General features: G+C 31.1%; 3 protein-coding genes across 6 annotated transcripts in view; 1 reads left to right on the top strand and 2 right to left on the bottom strand.

Moving 5' to 3' along the window:
* The window catches only part of LOC125830903 (ABC transporter A family member 2), a 151,322-nt gene that overhangs the window by 9,346 nt on the left and 124,406 nt on the right, over positions 1–17,570 (bottom strand). The window lies entirely within an intron of this gene.
* On the top strand, positions 3,453–11,337 carry LOC125830904 (ABC transporter A family member 7-like). 4 transcript variants are annotated; one of them, XM_049510085.1, is made up of 18 exons: positions 3,453–3,620; positions 3,809–4,190; positions 4,296–4,375; positions 4,489–4,633; positions 5,092–5,211; positions 5,300–5,424; positions 5,954–6,112; positions 7,025–7,187; positions 7,278–7,403; positions 7,557–7,640; positions 8,437–8,792; positions 8,886–9,083; positions 9,301–9,410; positions 9,506–9,590; positions 9,888–10,016; positions 10,104–10,209; positions 10,433–10,521; positions 10,753–11,337. In XM_049510085.1, exons 1-18 carry the CDS (start codon positions 3,543–3,545, stop codon positions 11,050–11,052), a joined length of 2,835 nt encoding a protein of 944 aa, XP_049366042.1. In that variant the 5' UTR covers positions 3,453–3,542; the 3' UTR covers positions 11,053–11,337. The 4 variants fall into 4 exon arrangements, with proteins under 4 accessions (XP_049366042.1, XP_049366044.1, XP_049366043.1 ...); XM_049510086.1 differs by having other exon boundaries at positions 3,512–3,620; positions 3,899–4,190; XM_049510089.1 differs by having other exon boundaries at positions 3,512–3,620; positions 3,873–4,190.
* Positions 12,030–13,081, bottom strand: LOC125831091 (alternaria stem canker resistance protein 1-like). Its single transcript, XM_049510280.1, is given in 6 exon segments — positions 12,030–12,159; positions 12,297–12,404; positions 12,406–12,429; positions 12,431–12,472; positions 12,707–12,862; positions 12,936–13,081. Coding segments are annotated over 6 exon segments (606 nt in total).

Below are 17,570 nucleotides of genomic sequence, written 5' to 3'. Positions count from 1 at the left end.
CATATCTTTAATTTAAAATCACGAGATTTTAAAATTTTTCATCTTAATTTCCTAGTATTTTTTAATTAGAGGAAAAATCAGATTGGTCCCCGCAAATCGCAATACGATCCCTCATAAGTCAAACCAACAAATCGTGTTGTTAGAAAATATGTCGTGATCTTCACGTTGATCCTGTGCTGTTGTGATTAACTGATTATAACTTAATTTTGTTCACATTGAGGGACAACATGGTCATTTTCCTGTTTGGTAGTGGAGGGCATTTTGGGGTTTTCCAAATATCCAACAATTTCCACTCCATCGTCATATATTCAGAAATTACTGTAGTAATTATCCATCAAATTCACATATTACGTAAGAAATAATATATTAGAAGACTCGCTCCAAAATAAATAAATTAAAAAGTTTATTTTTTTCTCTTATAACAATTTTTAAGGGAAAAATGTCTGAAATATATCAGAACTTTGATCGAAATTGCTTTAACAATCCTGGGCAATACCTATTACCCTGCACTATTTAATACTATATTTTAAAGATATATAAGTGCCCAGCGGGACATGTTGCAATATTTATGATGTCCGCGTGGGTACTTATATATCTTTAAAATATACTATCAAATAGTAATAGGTCCTGTCCAAAGTTTGAAATTGTTATAGCAATTTCGATCAAAGTTCAAATATATTTCGAATCCTTTTCTCAATCTTTTAATATACAATAATACAATTGAATATAATTTATTAGTAATATATTAAGATCGATTTATATGAAAAGTATTATATATGTTGGCTCATATAAATATTTTTTTTTTGTTCCTATAAATGTTCTCCACATACTGTCTTGTTTATTTGAATATATATATATATAATTAAGGTTTTATGAACTTCCAGGCTTCCTTCTTAATTAAGAAACGAAACTACGTCAAAATAAAAGGACGTAATATATACTTTTATTCAAATTCGTAGACCAGACAACATGATTTGGAGCAAATGTATTTGTCACTTCTCATGTGTTCAAATTAGTTAATACAGTAGTGATTAGTTACTTTATTAATCGTTTAGACTTTGAATAACATATTGTGTTAAATAATTTATGGCGACCTCAATTCGTAGAAATTAACTCTCTCTTTTTTTTAGACTTGTGACTTTTTTAATCTTTTCTTTTTTTTTGGGTAGAAGCGACTTTTTAAATCCGATTCAAAGGTTTTTGATACTAAAAATAAAAAAAGAATAAATTGCCTGGTTAAAGAACTAATTAAAATATTACTCACATTACTTGATATGAATGTGGAGGAATAATAATCAAGATTTTTTGTTTATAATTTCTAAATTATCTTCCTTCTTATTAATTGGGTTTTGAATAATTTATCTCTATATATTGAATAATTTTTTAAATATAAATATAAAAGTTGAACTAAAGTTACTAATTCGAATCAGTAATTAACTGGCTTTGTCCCGCAAGATCGTATCAAACAACAAAAAATGTGGCAAATGTGTATGTATGTATGTATAGATTTGGGTTGTCTTTTTTTGTTATGCACATCTTCATTCTATGAGAGAGTGAATCGATTTGTTGAGCATGCACATATAATTTAGCGTGAATATATGTGTTGATACAACGAATTAAGGTCTAAGTATATACATACGACTTATCATGAGTATATGAATCAAGATTGTAAGTGTTGATAATTGATACAAACATTAGACCGGATAAATATAAGTGACATGCTGGTAACAATTGCAACTATATTCATATATAAAGTCCCTACTAAATGAACAAATATAGGCTATTGCCTATTAGTAATCTGAATTACAGTTATTGAATCAAAACATACAAATGATAAGCAATATAGCTATTAGTGAACTGAAACAGTTACTGCATCAAAACAATACAAATGGTAAATTAGCTAATTATAACTATTATGATAATTATACTTTAAACTATAACTATTTATGAAATTCACTCTAAATAAAAATAGTAATTTTATCTTATTATTCTTAATTATTATAAGTCATTTACAATTGAAAAAATAATAAATTAATTAATAAAAGTAAAATAGATATAAAATAATAAAGTATCTTTAATTAATATTTAAAGTTAAATAAGTAAAAATTGATATTTATTTTTAATATAATGGACGATGAATAAAGGACTATAATACACTTTCTAATATTTTTGAGATCCGCTTTTGATGGCTATTTGTACTTTGCTTTATTCCTTTTAATTCCTTGAATTTCTCAATCATTGGGCAGATAAATACTATATTTTAGCTACGTTACGCTATTTAGTTTCTACGGAAAATGACTAAAATCTATCCCGTCCAATCGGACCCCCTTAAATTAAATATTTTAATGACATTAAGATCTTATTGGTTTGTACTTATTAAATTTTTTAAATTTAGTTATTCAAATCTCAATTATTAAATTTATTTTTAGATTTTAATTTTAATTATTCAAATTTATTAATTATTTGTTAAATGTATTTTTCTCTTGTTACAATCACTCAATAAATCTGAATAATCTAATATTATTGAGATTTCTATTCTACAATTTTACAGTGATAGCCGTTCGCAATTATTATCACTGTCAACTATTATCACTGATCATCGTCAATCACCATACAATCAATTGTCATCGCATAATTATAGATTAACCCAATGTTAAACCTTCATGCTATATTGTTAATCATGGATGTGCGAGGAGTGTCGAAGTAATTTACATTGATTGTGGGAGGAAAAATTGGTTGCCCTATATAGGGTTTTATATACGAATCTAATTTTTGATGTAATTTTAAGAGTTGAGTTAGACCGAATGATCATTTCTTTATTACTATTACTATATAATCCCAACCTAATTCTTTTTTAACAAAACATTAGAGGTGTGATATATGAGAATTTTAATAGCTCAGTTAGTTAACAGTATTATAATATTTGACATAAATTTTTAAAAAAATATTTAGTACGATATTTATAAAAGAAAATATTGAAATATCCAATATGAAACGTACCAAAGTATATAATTATAAACTAGTACTACTACAAAACTAATTCTTTAGACATGAAAATTGAAATGCATCAAAATATTCTTTTTGTGTAATTGATTAAAAATGAAATGCTTATACTTGAAAAATATATATATATATATTTCTACATATTTTATGTGGTAGTACATAGAATTGAGATATTTTTTTAAAAAGTGAAGTCATAATCATTAAATAATAAAAGAAAACAAAAATTATCCAATTGAAACCATGCCCTACAGCCATCTGCACATAAAAAGAAGATCCAGTGTACTGGCCACTGACTGAACGTCTGTTCATTCCGATTTCTCAGCGAATTTCCTTTCACTAACTTTAAACAAAAGTTTAAAAATAAAACACTTGGAATTCAGAAAAGAGCTGAATTAATGAAACCATGGCGGATTTGGTGCATGGTCCAGCAAGCTTCTCCACTCAAGCCAATTTCTCAGCGAATTTCCTTTCACTAACTTTAAACAAAAGTTTAAAAATAAAACACTTGGAATTCAGAAAAGAGCTGAATTAATGAAACCATGGCGGATTTGGTGCATGGTCCAGCAAGCTTCTCCACTCAAGCCAATGCTCTGCTCAGAAAGAATTTTACTTTTCAGGTTTGCTTACACTCTATTCTCCGTAGATTCCATTTGTGGGATATCACGGGATACATGTTATTTTGTAAAAAAAATTTGGTACATGGAAGTTATTTTTGTTGGTTCACTTTTGTTCATGATATTGAAAAATTTATGTGTGTTTATAAACGTGGTATTATTCTTCGTGATTGTTTCTCATTTTGTTGTAGAAACGAGATATCAAGTCAAATATTCGACTCATTTCGGTCCCTATAATACTTTGTTTATTACTAGTTTTCCTTCAAAATTGGGTAAATAAGGAGTTGGATAAACCATGGAATCGATGCGGCTGTAAATGTGTTGGCAAAAATGATGAAGGCAAATGTGAAGAAGTATGTGGTATCGAATACTCAGATTTGAACCAAGCGGTCAGTTGTTCAATTCCTAGCCCACTGGAGTGGCCACCCTTGTTACAGATACCAGAATCAACGTATCGAGCTGTAAAAACTGATTTTATTTCATATGAGGACTTGCCTGATGATTCGTGCAAGATATCGGGTTCCTGTCCAGCTACTACACTTCTAACTGGAACTAATAAGACTCTTGGAGAAAGTATGAATTGTTTTTTTTGTGATCCTAGTATACTAGAAGTGAACTGAGTATTTAAATTCTTTGATACTATTCCTACTGTATGTCGAATAAAGTGGAATTTAATAGGTATGGGTAGAAATTTGTTCAGCAGTGGATCAACTGTGGATTACTCTGACATTTTCTATAGCTTAGCCTATAATGCCTTGGTGAGCCTCTCTGCATTCTGCTTATTCTGTTTTGCTGTTTTGCTTGAGATTCGCGGTACATAGGTTCAAAATTTACTAGTTGTTTGATGATGAAACACCTTTCAAATTTTCAGGGTTCTGAGTCACAGACTAAGTATCTGAATTTTCTTGAGGCAGCTTTCTTCTCTAACCTGACAGTCTACAATGTTCGGTCACAGTGTTCTCCTTACTTCACATTTTCTCTTCCATTAGAATTTGGTTCTGTCTCTGTTCAGCAAGGTAGTCGATTTATGTTCATTACTGCTTTCTGAGTTCTGACTAACGTTAACCATTTTGATGTTCTAGATATTGCATGTGTAATTCAGGAAAAATGAACAAGGCTTAGGCTGAAAAAGTAAACCTCTTTTGTTGTAGAACTTGAGTCTACATTTCATGGTTATTGTGTGACCCAAGTAGGATAAGTTTCTATCACGGGAGATCTTTTTAACTTTGATGTTGTAGTATCACCAGACATGCTTCTCGGACTATCTGATTGAATTCCTAGGTTCTTACGTTGACATATGTATACTATGGGAAGATAAGCACATGCTCTCTACCATCCTGTCTAAGATTAAAGCTTCTATAAATACAAATAGTCGAGTATTGTCAAAGAAAAGTAGACCCTTCCACACAAACAAGCTTATATCTTTCCCATATTGGGTTTATACAGTTCATAGCTTTGTTAATTCCTGCTGCAGAGATAAGTTGTGTAAAAGGCTTACACTTGTGGCGTAATAGTTCTCATGAGATCAATGATGAGCTGCATAAGGGTTACAGGAACGGGAATCCAGAGAGAAAGATAAATGAGATAATAGCAGGTTTTTTGGTGCTCTCTGCATGAATGTCTTTAAGCATAACTATGCTATTTCAGTATCACATTAATTATGCGTGTTTTTTTTTTTGCAGCATATGATTTCCTTAACTCAAATAGGAATGGTTTCAATGTGACTATTTGGTATAACTCTTCCTATAAGAATGGCAAAAGCAATCAACCTTTGGCTTTGACAAGGGTTCCTCGTTCAGTGAATTTGGTAAACTTTCAAAATTCATATCTACACGCACATATCTGTATAAATAATAAAATGCATTTCATATCTACATGCACACACACATATATAGTAAATAAGATTTGATGCATGCTTTTAAATTCAGAAAAAGACTTCTTAATTTTATATTCTATGATTGCCTTGTCTAGTTATTGGTACTAGCTGGATGGGACCATAGTCCAATTGAGCATCTTACGTTTGATTTGCTCATTGGACCATACTCTATATTGTCTAATTTCCTTACTCTCTTAAGTTTAAAGAAGAGTTATACTTGATTATGACAAGCAGCAGTTGTTGAAGGCGCCTGGCGTGATAACCCTGAGCTCGTTATGTTGTCAAATTGCCTAGTTAATTGGCAAGAACAAAATTGTATGAAATTGACCATTACTAAGAAATATTAAGTTGTATGTTCCTTATCTCACTAGAAATTCAAAGGTCATCTGATTTTCTTCACGTTGTACTTCTTCTTGACTGAATGAAATGAATATCTACATCTGCTGAATGCTATGTACAGGCATCAAATGCCTACATGCAGGATTTGCTTGGACCTTCTGCAAGAATGTTGTTTGAGTTTGTCAAAGAAATGCCCAAACCAGAAACAAAACTCAATCTGGACTTTGCTTCTCTCCTTGGACCACTATTCTTTACATGGGTGGTTTCACAACTTTTTCCTGTAAGTAAGTATGTTCTGTTTATGTTCTATCATGATGGGATTTGTTCAATTGACTGTTTCAATCATGTCAGTCAAATCTGTTTTCTGTTAATGCTATCCACTGATGCCAACTTGTCAGCAATCCAGTTCCTAGACAACTTTCTTTGCATTCATCAACTGCATTGTTTAGTATTTATCTCCTTTTATTCCTTGGAGTCATGAGGAGTGAAAGTTAACTCCTTATTTAGTCACTCTATGAGTTTTAAGTCTTCTTCTTCTTCTTCTTTTGGGTGAAAATCGCTTATTTCTTGGTTCATGTATGAGAATGAAAATCTGATTTATTCGATAGAAGAGCTAAGAAAATTTTGCACCCTCCATTTCCTTGTGTCTTACTTCCATTTTTAGCTTTTTTCAAAAGAATGCCTTTTTATATATTTAGTAAGTTTTTATCTCCAACATTCACATTTTACCCTTAGTGACATTCTTGTGTAGAAATAACATGGCATGTTTAAGACCACAAAATTCATAGGGTACTTTTGGTATGTTGTACACACATTTAGTTTAAGATCACAAAATCCAATAATCTTCTTTACATTCTTAAATTTCGTGTTCATTTATCATACAGTGTCGGGCTTCGTTAGCTCAGCACTTTATCAATCATGAGGTTTGACAGAATGTACAGCAGCTTTCAACTTAATCGTGAGGTTTGACAGAATGTACAGTAGCTTTCAACTTTTCGTATCTCTGGAATTCCTCACGGGTTATTTTCTTTAGAAACAATAAGATGCCTGGTTAAGTTTATCTTATTAATTTGTATCAGAGTAATTGTATATACTTAATTGCCTTTATACAAATGTTATCTTTTTATGCATCATATGATTCTATTTAATATTTTATGCTTGTCATGCTTATTGCATGATTAATTGTGTGCAGGTTGTTTTGATAGCTCTTGTTTATGAGAAGCAGCAAAAACTGAGAATCATGATGAAAATGCATGGACTTGGGGATGGTCCCTATTGGCTGATATCTTATGCTTATTTTCTGTTCGTAGCTTCTATATACATGTTATGTTTTGTGATTTTCGGCTCATTAGTAGGTAATGCTACAGCTACTCAGTTGACCCCTTTCAGTTAACTGGAGTTGTCTGGTACAAATTTCCTTCATTTCCCCTTTTTCTCTTTTGCAGGCTTGAAGTTCTTTTTGCTTAATGATTACGCCATCCAGTTCGTGTTTTACTTCATCTACATAAACTTGCAAGAGTCCCTTGCTTTTTTAGTTGCTGCGTTTTTCTCTAATGTCCAGGCAGCCACAGGTTTGGTATCTGTAATAGAAGTTGTTGTTAATATTGCAACGATTGCGCATATGAAAGAGAATGTTTATGAGAATGATGATGAACCAATTTTTCTTATTAACTTTCAGCAACTAATATGATATGACGGATTCTGCTTACTTGACATTGTAACAGTCATCGGCTATATAATGGTGTTTGCAAATGGACTCTTGTCATCATTCCTTTTCCAGTTCTTTCTCCAGGATGAAACATTTTCCAGTAAGTTCCGTAATATTAAGGTTGTCTCGCTAACTCATGATTTTCATTGTTGCACCACCTAGTCACCCTCCAAATTGGTGACAGTCCTGTTTTATTGAAGCAGTACATTTGGGCCTTTTGAGGGGATTGCATCATTCAATTTCTAAAGTGGAAATTAATTGCATGGTTGTCTCTTTTATCTGCTTTCTAGAGCTATCAGGAAATAGTAAATTTTGTTTAAGGGAAGCTATAGGGCTTTGCTCACTTTTGGACACAAACACTATTCCCTTCTCAGCGGAAATCTGCCTTAGAGATTGAACGGATTCTAGATTATATATATTTTGGGAACTAAAAGAGTGGCTGGACGAAGGGAAAGGAAAGGCAAAAAATGGAGGGAATTGACGTCCCCCAAACCATTAAAATTCCCGAGAAGAGGAGTCCGGTTGTGTTTCTTTAGGGCAATAAAATTACGAGAACCACTCGTCCTATTGCTACTGTCAAACCTACTATTTCCATGTTGTTGTTTTTTAAAATCTTCAGGCTTTGAATGAAAATTGGAAACAAATTACTGTTAACCTTCTAATTTTCCCTTTCTTTACCAAGGAGCATGGACGTTATATTTTTCATTAGGTGAAGAGAATCAACTTGTCCTTTCCTTCCCTTCTGTGCAAAAAAATAATGTTAGAATTGAGATACTGGTGTGTTTTGTTTGGCTTCATTTCTCCTGATATTTTGTTTGAGTTGTTGAAAATATTTTAATTGGATATTGCTTCATTTTTGTACTAATCTTCTAGTAAACTCTGTCATGACATTGTAGGAGGCTGGATTATAGTTATGGAGCTATATCCTGGCTTTTCTCTTTTTCGTGGATTTTATGAGTTTTCCCAATATGCTTTCAAGGGTAATTATTTGGGAACGGATGGTATGAGATGGAAAGACTTGAGTGATGGAAAAAATGGAATGAAGGAGGTCCTAATTATTATGTTGGTGCAGTGGTTGGTGTTTCTCTTTCTTGGTTATTACGTTGATCAGATTGCTTCATCAGGGAAAGATCCCCTATGTTTCATGTGGCACTCTAGAAAGAGGCCTTCACCTTCCTCTAGGAAACATAGTTTTAGAAGGCAGGGGTCTAAAGTTTTCGTACAGATGGAGAAGCCTGATATTGCTCAGGAGGTAAATGTTTTAGCATTTCTCATGAAAAACATTTTTGCAGGATATGTTTGTCCCTGTCTACAATACTAACCATATGGAACTTCCTTTCAACAGCGGGAGAGAGTTGAACAGTTGCTTGAATCAAGTACAGGTCATGCCGTCATTTGTGACAATTTGGAAAAGGTTTATCCAGGGAAAGATGGAAACCCTGAGAAATTTGCAGTGAGAGGATTGTCACTTGCTTTGCCTCAAGGGGAATGTTTTGGTATGCTAGGTCCCAATGGTGCTGGCAAAACTACTTTTATTAACATGGTCAGTCCTGTTGTCTGTTTTGTGCTAGATATATCTTTGTAAATCTTAAGTTTTAGTCACTCAAGGATGTGATCTTAGAGTAGTCACTACTTTAAAAACACATTCTGACTGCCTTGCATTTTGTAGTCAGATAAGGTGCATACTGACTCTTTATTTATGTATTTAGATTGTTAAAAGTGAAACTCAACACCCTTGATTGATAATTTTCTACTAACAGATGATTGGCCTCATAAAACCAAGCTCCGGTACTGCATATGCTCAAGGTATGGATATACGAACAGATATGGATATGATATACACCAACATGGGTGTATGTCCGCAGCATGAGTAAGAATTGCTTTTAGTTGACATTTGATTCCCCCTTCCTACAAATAATATTGACCTAATACTAATTGTCTTTTTCATTTGGGAGTTTATTTCAGCTTGCTTTGGGAAATATTAACAGGAAGGGAGCATCTACTTTTCTATGGAAGGCTTAAAAATCTTAAAGGAGCAGACTTGACACAAGTAGGTTAATGGCTAATGAGTGCTTGTAAAATTGAACTTATAATCCAAAATGTGTTACAGCAGAAATGTTGATTTAGCGTCAAGTTACAGCAAATTAATACAACTGATTAAATTGATTGTATTCCTCAACTCCAGGATATCTTTACTGATACTATTCAATCTATAGCACAAGCAATTGGTTGATTCTTTACGGGCAATGAATCGTCGAGGCAACTTGAAAGACTAAAATCTTGATAGACTTGACTCCTCATCTGAAGCAATATCTATATTTGGTTATTTATACTTTTCTGCCTACAGGCAGTTGAAGAATCTCTTAAGAGTGTCAACTTGTTTCATGGAGGCGTTGCTGACAAGAAAGCTGGTAAATACAGTGGAGGAATGAAGAGGAGGCTAAGTGTTGCTATTTCACTGATTGGAGATCCCAAGGTATATTACTCCTTACCATCCATTTTCGCGGAAAGATATTCCGAGATGTGTATTGATAATATGCTAGTGGTTTATGAAACTCTTTAGGTTGTCTACATGGATGAGCCCAGCACTGGACTGGATCCATCTTCACGCAGTAACTTGTGGAATGTTGTCAAGCGTGCAAAGCAAGATAGAGCGATTATTCTCACTAGTAACTTAACATTCTTTATCTTGTTTCTTTGTTTCCCCTTTAAGATGAATGAACTATGTGCACTCAGGACAGTACTAACGAGTTGTATGAAGGGTACTGATAAATGAGATATTTGCCCCAAGCGCAACATACATTTGCACACCTGAATTCTTCCCTTGTTCATTTCTTACCACTGGTTAATGAGATCATTAATATGACTACTCATAAAGGATAACAATTTCAGCTCATTCAATGGAAGAAGCAGAACATCTATGTGATCGACTAGGAATATTCGTAGATGGCAGCTTGCAGTGCATAGGAAATCCCAAAGAGGTAATCTCAAGCATTTAAGAAGTCCTGCACATTTCTATTATTGATACTGTGGCGCAATTCTAGAGTCAGATATGCTTCTTATCTATCTTATCTATACTATATTAAAAGCAAGAAGGTCCTTGGAAATGTTGATTGAACGAAGGGAAATGATTGCCAGGGCCAAGTCATTTCTTACCTCTCCAACTGCTTCTTTTTACGTGTCAAAATGTTCTGACCATGTAATTCCAACAGTTGAAGGCAAGATACGGAGGGTCTTATGTGTTTACGATGACAACATCATCAGATAACGAGGAGGAAGTGGAGCACATGGTGCGACGCCTATCCCCAAATGCCAACAGGATATACCATCTATCAGGGACACAGAAGTTTGAGTTGCCAAAGCAAGAGGTTAGAATTGCAGATGTATTTCAAGCTGTTGAAAAAGCAAAGAGTAGATTCACAGTTTATGCTTGGGGTCTGGCTGATACAACTTTGGAGGATGTGTTTATCAAAGTTGCTCACACTGCTCAAGCTTTCAATGTTCTCTCTTGACATCCTTGATCACAACTAATCTAATACCACATTTTCTTGAAAGATTGAGTTCAAGTAAGTGTTAGGCTAGGTCAGGAACTAGTGGGAACTCCAGTGAACCCACGACCTTAAGATTGGAGGTGGAGGGTGGTTACCACCTTAGCAACCCACTCTTGTCCTATTTATACATCAATGCCCTGTGTTTATATGGCATAGTAAGATTTAGGCAAGGGCTTCAATAATTGAACGCTCTCCCTGATAATTAATTACACTATACAAGTAGAATAAAAATAAATATTTTGATTATATACATGGATGAATCTACTTGATATATACCGTCAAACCTTGTTATTACATTAATTCGTTGTAACAACATATATATTCAAACATTATTTCAACAACAAATATTTACATAACTAAAAATATACATTATGAATCTATACGAAATACAATACAAACAACTATGAGTATTTTAATAAACCAAGCTTTTGATCCTCATCAACTCTGTTTGTGCTCATCCTCATCGGATTCAGATTCTGAATCTGCAAATCATTGAGATATATACATGCAGTCTAAGATCACAAGCTGGAAGTATATAATATAAACAATATTTTTTTCTCCGTGCAACTTAGGTAACTCACTTTCCTATTTAATTTGTTCCTAAAGAAATACTGTACTTTATTATATTTCATTTTAAACTTCTAATTTAACCTAATGAGATCATTTATACACAAATTTTTATAATTTCCTTTAAGATTTCGTATAGTAAATAAATTTGTTGAAATAAAAGCTACTGTACATAAAATGCATCATATAAATTGCAATGGATGAATATTTTTATTTTTTATTTTTCCTTAATATTGGGGGTAGGCGGGAAGGAAAATGAGGAGGGGATAATGGAACCCTCATCAACGGGATAAGAATTTTGATAGTCAATCAATTAAACTATTATTAAACCAGAGACAATTTTTAATTACCAAATCGAACGTGGCCTTTTTTCAGGATAGTGTCCACCAATATATGTGAAGAAGCAGTATGCATATCAGCATTGAATTTATCACAAAGTAAAGTATGATTCCATTAATATTTTGTTGTTTCTCCTTATCCACTATGAAAAGAACTTCGTAGCTGCAAAAGCAATAATGAATCAATTCATCTTTAAAGATTAATTACATTACATTATAAATTGAGATAAAAGGACGAATACGAAATATGAAATAATATAAATAGAACATTTATTTTATTTTATGTGAAACAATTCGAACCATGAGCTGTAGATAATGGAAAATGGAAAGTAGATTAGACGAAGTAATAGCGAAGACAATGCGAAAAGAGCGAAGGAAATATCAGCAACGCTATGAAATCCACTGATGTGACATCTTTGCAATTTCCATTAGTTCCATCATGAATTAATGCAACCATTGATCCCGCACGTGCCATCCTGCACTTTCATTTATTTTAAACAGACTAAAAAGAATAGTAAGACAAACAAATTAAACTAGAAAGGTCTTTCTTCTAATTCAATATATATAATACTCTTATATAGCATGTGCGTAGTTGGAGAAGAATTAAGACCTTATTTTTATTATGATTAAAACGTTTGAATTTAAATGTTAAAATGTATGTGTATTAAGGTACAAATCATTAAATCTTAATACACGTCTAAATTACGTACCCGAAAATGTAAGACAAAAGAATTAGTGATAGTGATGTTATGTGATGAATCATGTGGGCAGCAAAATCAGAGCGCCTTGTTTCCCAGTAGATCAGCGTAAATATAGAGTATAAGTAAAATCCTCCAGCATACATATTCCATCCTTTCAGCTTTAATCTGTGCTTCCGATAGACCCTTGACTCAGCTAAAATTATGAAGAAAAAAAAAAGTATGTACACCAAATCCTTACTTGATTTTGAGATCAGGCCACACCTCATCTCCAGGGCCTGTCCAATAATATCGAGTATTTGTGAACCAAGGCTCGTTATAAGTAACATAAAGTGCAAATATCTCTGCAGATAGAAAATACATAAATTTCCATGCCTTGCAATTCATCAACAGAGCGCGGTTAATTAAATTAAATTAACAAAAATCATACTAAATGTGTCCAAAATATTAGTTTTGAACAAGTTCAGGTGTCTGCATAAAACTCCATAGAGTTCAAGGACTAAGATGATACACTGAAATTAATAAGTACTCCACATACAAAGGGTCTTGCAAATCATTTTGTCTATATATTTACCTCGAAAACTAATATGTCGAGTATATATGAATCGAAGGATGGGGAAGAAGAGAGCAAAGAAGGGAATAAAAATAAAATCTTTGTACTCAGGGTAAGACTCTGTATCCCAATCCATATTGCAAACAAATTAATACTTAACGATTAAAATGTTGTTAATTAGCACTACTCGATATATCATATACTAGCAAAGTCGTCATATATATTACTATATTAGTATTGATTTATACTCAATATATATGTTAGTACTCCTAACTTTTAGGTGCAATTTGAGTTTGGAAATTAAGAACAACTGGCTAAGACTTCCAAAACTAGTGTCAACTGTGAAACATTACTCATCCAATACACAACGTAATAGGCAGAATATCTAAATATCATTCTAAACTTGACGTGTTTTCTTCAGATTTTCTATAAACTATCAATAGTCTTAATTATCCTTCTGAACTAGGTTTTTTGTTACCCTTTACCCTCTATACGTTGAAGTAACAAAGAGAATGACTACACCCTCTTTTAGGTATGTAGGGATGACTAAAGCCATGTTCATGGATAATTAAGACTACTGATAGTTTAAGGGATCGGGAGAAAACATGTCAAGTTTTAGAGGAGTCTTTAGGTATTTTTGGCATTTAAAAAATTATTTATATCTCCTTCCAACCCTTTTCCATTAAATTTCAGGCCATTTTTTGACTTTATAATTGCAGTAGTACGTTATATCGGATTTGACTTATTTCCGTTACACCTTTTCTTTATTTCTTAAATTGCATATTATATGAGTGTCACTTGTTATATTTAAAATTTAGAAGTCTAGATTAAATTTAATAACATACTCTTAATCATAATTGAAGAACAAGTTAGAAACAAATTCACCGACTTTGGTAAGAAAAATCATCTTTCACTCATTTGGGCTCCTCATTAATATCATTACTTTAATTATACTTTCTGATTTCTTTTTAATATAATTGATTTGATTTTAATTTTATTTGAAAAATTAATCAGATAATATCATAAATATTATCCTTAATTGTAAATAAAAGATACAAAATACACATTAATAACTCGAAATAATCTCTACAATATAGTATTAAAAAAAAGATAAATTTCAGATCATACTTTCTAAATTACTTTAAAATATAACATTATATTTTTCATTTATTTTTTTGTGAAAATCTTGTAAACTTCCTTGACAGGGAAAAAAATAATAATCTATTTTTTGTTGAGTAAAAAGAAAAGTATTTGTCGAATAAGTTTATCTCGGAAATGAAAAAAAATGGAGAGGAAAAAATATATTGTATAATTATATTTGTTATACGTTTTAGAATATTTTCTGTTTAAAAATAAAGTTGGTCTTTTCTTTTTTCTTAATTATTTTTCTGCTTTTTTTTTAAGTCATCTTTGATCTCATTACACTTTCATCTATAATTTTATTTTGTCAAATAATATTTTTTTTAAAAACGGGGAGTATTCTTAACTTTAGATTAGGGAAACGATATTAATATTGGATATGTAAAATATATGTCATGAAAATAATTATATTAACGAGCAGCTAAATTAATGAAAGATGAGAATTTTCTTACCAAAATTAGTGAGTTTTTTCTTAATTTATTTTTTAACTATGATTAAAAAGCTTGTTAAATTAAATGTAATCTAAAACCTTTAAATATTAAATAGAGTATGACAAATATCACTCATCTAAATATGCACTTGAGAAAGAAAAAGTGTAACGGAGATGAGCCAAATCCTGTTATACCACTTTCACACCTCCCTTAATGTCCAATCCCGTGATATTAGGGATTAATTATGATAATTAAGCGTCCGAGTAGCATATACCATTTTTCTTTAAACATATATACCTCAAAACACAACAAAGAAACGTGTGTGTCAATTTTTTTTTATTTTTAAAGATATCCCAGCTATTCTACTCTCAAAATTTAATAATTTAATTTAGTTATTATTTTTTCAATTGCAATCCTAGGCAGACTACCTGTACCTTGCTGTATATTAAAAGCTAAAAAAATGAAGATATTGAAAAGAGTATCTATATATAAAATACTGATCCTATATATATACATACATGTTCTAGTAGTTGCCTTCCTTTTAAATTGGATCGAAATAACTAAAATGTCAATTATAAATTAAATATAGCTCATATTTTGTGAAATTTATTTTATTAGAGCGTATGATATTAATGGCGATCTTAATGGGATTACATAATCTTTTGCCGGCCTATGGCTTCTTGTACTTGGCTTCACGTTTCGACTATGGCTTGAGATAATAAAAAAAAAGTTAAAAAGACATCATTCTTTTATCTTACAATTTAAGGGCAATAAAACATTTGAAATAAGAAATTAATATATAGCAAAGTCATATTTTTGCTCTTATATATATCACATGCTTGCATGTGCTGATCAAAGACGTAATGTACAACATCAGAAATATATTTATTTTCTCCAAGCAGTTTTGTTTATTACACGTAAATACATCTTTAAGGTGTACCCCCTCCGTTCCTATTTATTTATCAAATTTTGACTTGACACACTTATTAAAAAATAGTGATTGATATAGTGAGTTTACTATGTTATCCTTGTTAATTGATAGGATCTCAAACATATTTATTCACAATATTTTTCAAAGACATTAACTCAATATTAATAAATTAAAGATATAATAAGATTTTTTTTTGGTCTTTCCTTAATTTGTCAAAAGTGACAGGTGAAAAGAGAAATCATATATAATGAAGTATTTTCTTCTCATTTAAGAAAGGGCCGGGGGATCAATGGTTCGGTTTTAGCAGTGTTATTAGCTTGTAATTATGATTATGATCCTTATATTATTAGATTGAGCATATTTAATTTTTAATTAAATGAAATGTGTAATTTTATTTTTTATATCTAACTTGAAGTTAACACCATTAATTTTTACCCTCTTTTTTATTCTTAAACAATCTCTCCTCGCTTTTTATCGCCAGAATGGATCGATTTTTCATATGAATTTGGTGATTATTTTATTTTCTCTCAAAATTTAGTTTGAGTTGGTATGTTAATAATTATATGAAAAAAGGCCTAAGCATGTTTAATGCTTGAGGAAATTGTTGAGGTACAACCTAAGATACAACAACAATAAATTACATAACAAAGTTTAATATCATTAGACAATATCGATATATTAATAGAGGTCGATTGTGAGATTACACTTTGATTAGTTTCTCATGCCACGACTTAATCTTTTAAAATTTCTAATATAATATTTTTAAGTGATCAAAGCTTAGAATTTTTCTTTCTCGTGAAAGTTTAAAAACAAGTACAAATGTCAAAGTTGTGATTAAATTACAAAATTAAGGTGATTAATATATGTTACACTTATCAATATTCATGGTGTTATTAGATTAACAAAAATGCGTTGTCCTATTTGTGACATTACGTTTTTGCGAAGATTGAATCTGCTAATTGCAAATGTCTTATGATTCAATTTAAATTTATATTATTTCCATCCACTGATATTTGAATATTGTTCGACTTCAAATGATTTTGTAAATTGTAGAAAAATCATATATACTAATAACACATGGACTAAAACAATTGTTTCCTTATTAGGAATATAATGAAACAGCATCGAAAATTATAAAAAATGATATTACACCTAAGCTCATATATATTAATTAATTAAACAACAAATAATGAGAAAAACAACATGTCTCTCACTTCTTTAATATATATATATATGTAGATGAGTCAAATTTCACTTATTTTAATCATTAGATTTTATTTCGAAGATTTATCATTTTTGTTAAGTATTGCACGTTGATGTGTAAGAAATTTGTCTAAAGGCATATTTAGGAGACATTAAGGCACGAAACATAAACATTAATTTGAATTAGAATTCAATAAATGTAACAAATTAAAGAGTGCTACCATTAGACATAGCAATAGTTAATGGCTTTACTTATCCTACACATAATTAAAGTATGTACTCTATTTATCCTACGTATGAAGTTAATCCCTTCTTAATTCTAGGAAGTATTCTCCCCGTTTATTTTTATTTGTCATATTTATACTTAAATTTTATCATGAAAAAAATAATTGTCTTTTCTTGATATGTTAAAACTTAAAAGTGATAACTAAAAATAAAAATCTACAAATAAAGTAAACAGGGGAATATTAATTAGGCCAAAAATAAACAAATATGTCTTGTTTATTTATTTACTTTCATGGAAATTCCAAGAACTTTCATATTATTATTTTTTCAATTAAGAAATGAAACTATATCAAAGAAGAATCCGTGTCTGGATGTGTGAATCTGTTAATAATG

The sequence above is a fragment of the Solanum verrucosum genome, unplaced genomic scaffold (genome assembly GCF_900185275.1).
Source record: "Solanum verrucosum unplaced genomic scaffold, falcon-dt-bn FXZP01000049.1, whole genome shotgun sequence".
Taxonomy (NCBI): Eukaryota; Viridiplantae; Streptophyta; class Magnoliopsida; order Solanales; family Solanaceae; genus Solanum; species Solanum verrucosum.
The sequence above is the reverse complement of the archived record's forward strand: the minus strand, read 5'-3'. Positions and strand labels throughout refer to the sequence as shown.

Bases quoted from the DNA above. Each gene is read 5' to 3' on its own strand.
- LOC125830904 (XM_049510085.1), top strand. From the start codon at position 3,543: ATGGCGGATTTGGTGCATGGTCCAGCAAGCTTCTCCACTCAAGCCAAT. The intron at 9,591-9,887 runs GTAGGTTAATGG...TTCTGCCTACAG, and splicing joins AAGGAGCAGACTTGACACAA to GCAGTTGAAGAATCTCTTAA. The intron at 10,210-10,432 runs GTAACTTAACAT...TAACAATTTCAG, and splicing joins TAGAGCGATTATTCTCACTA to CTCATTCAATGGAAGAAGCA.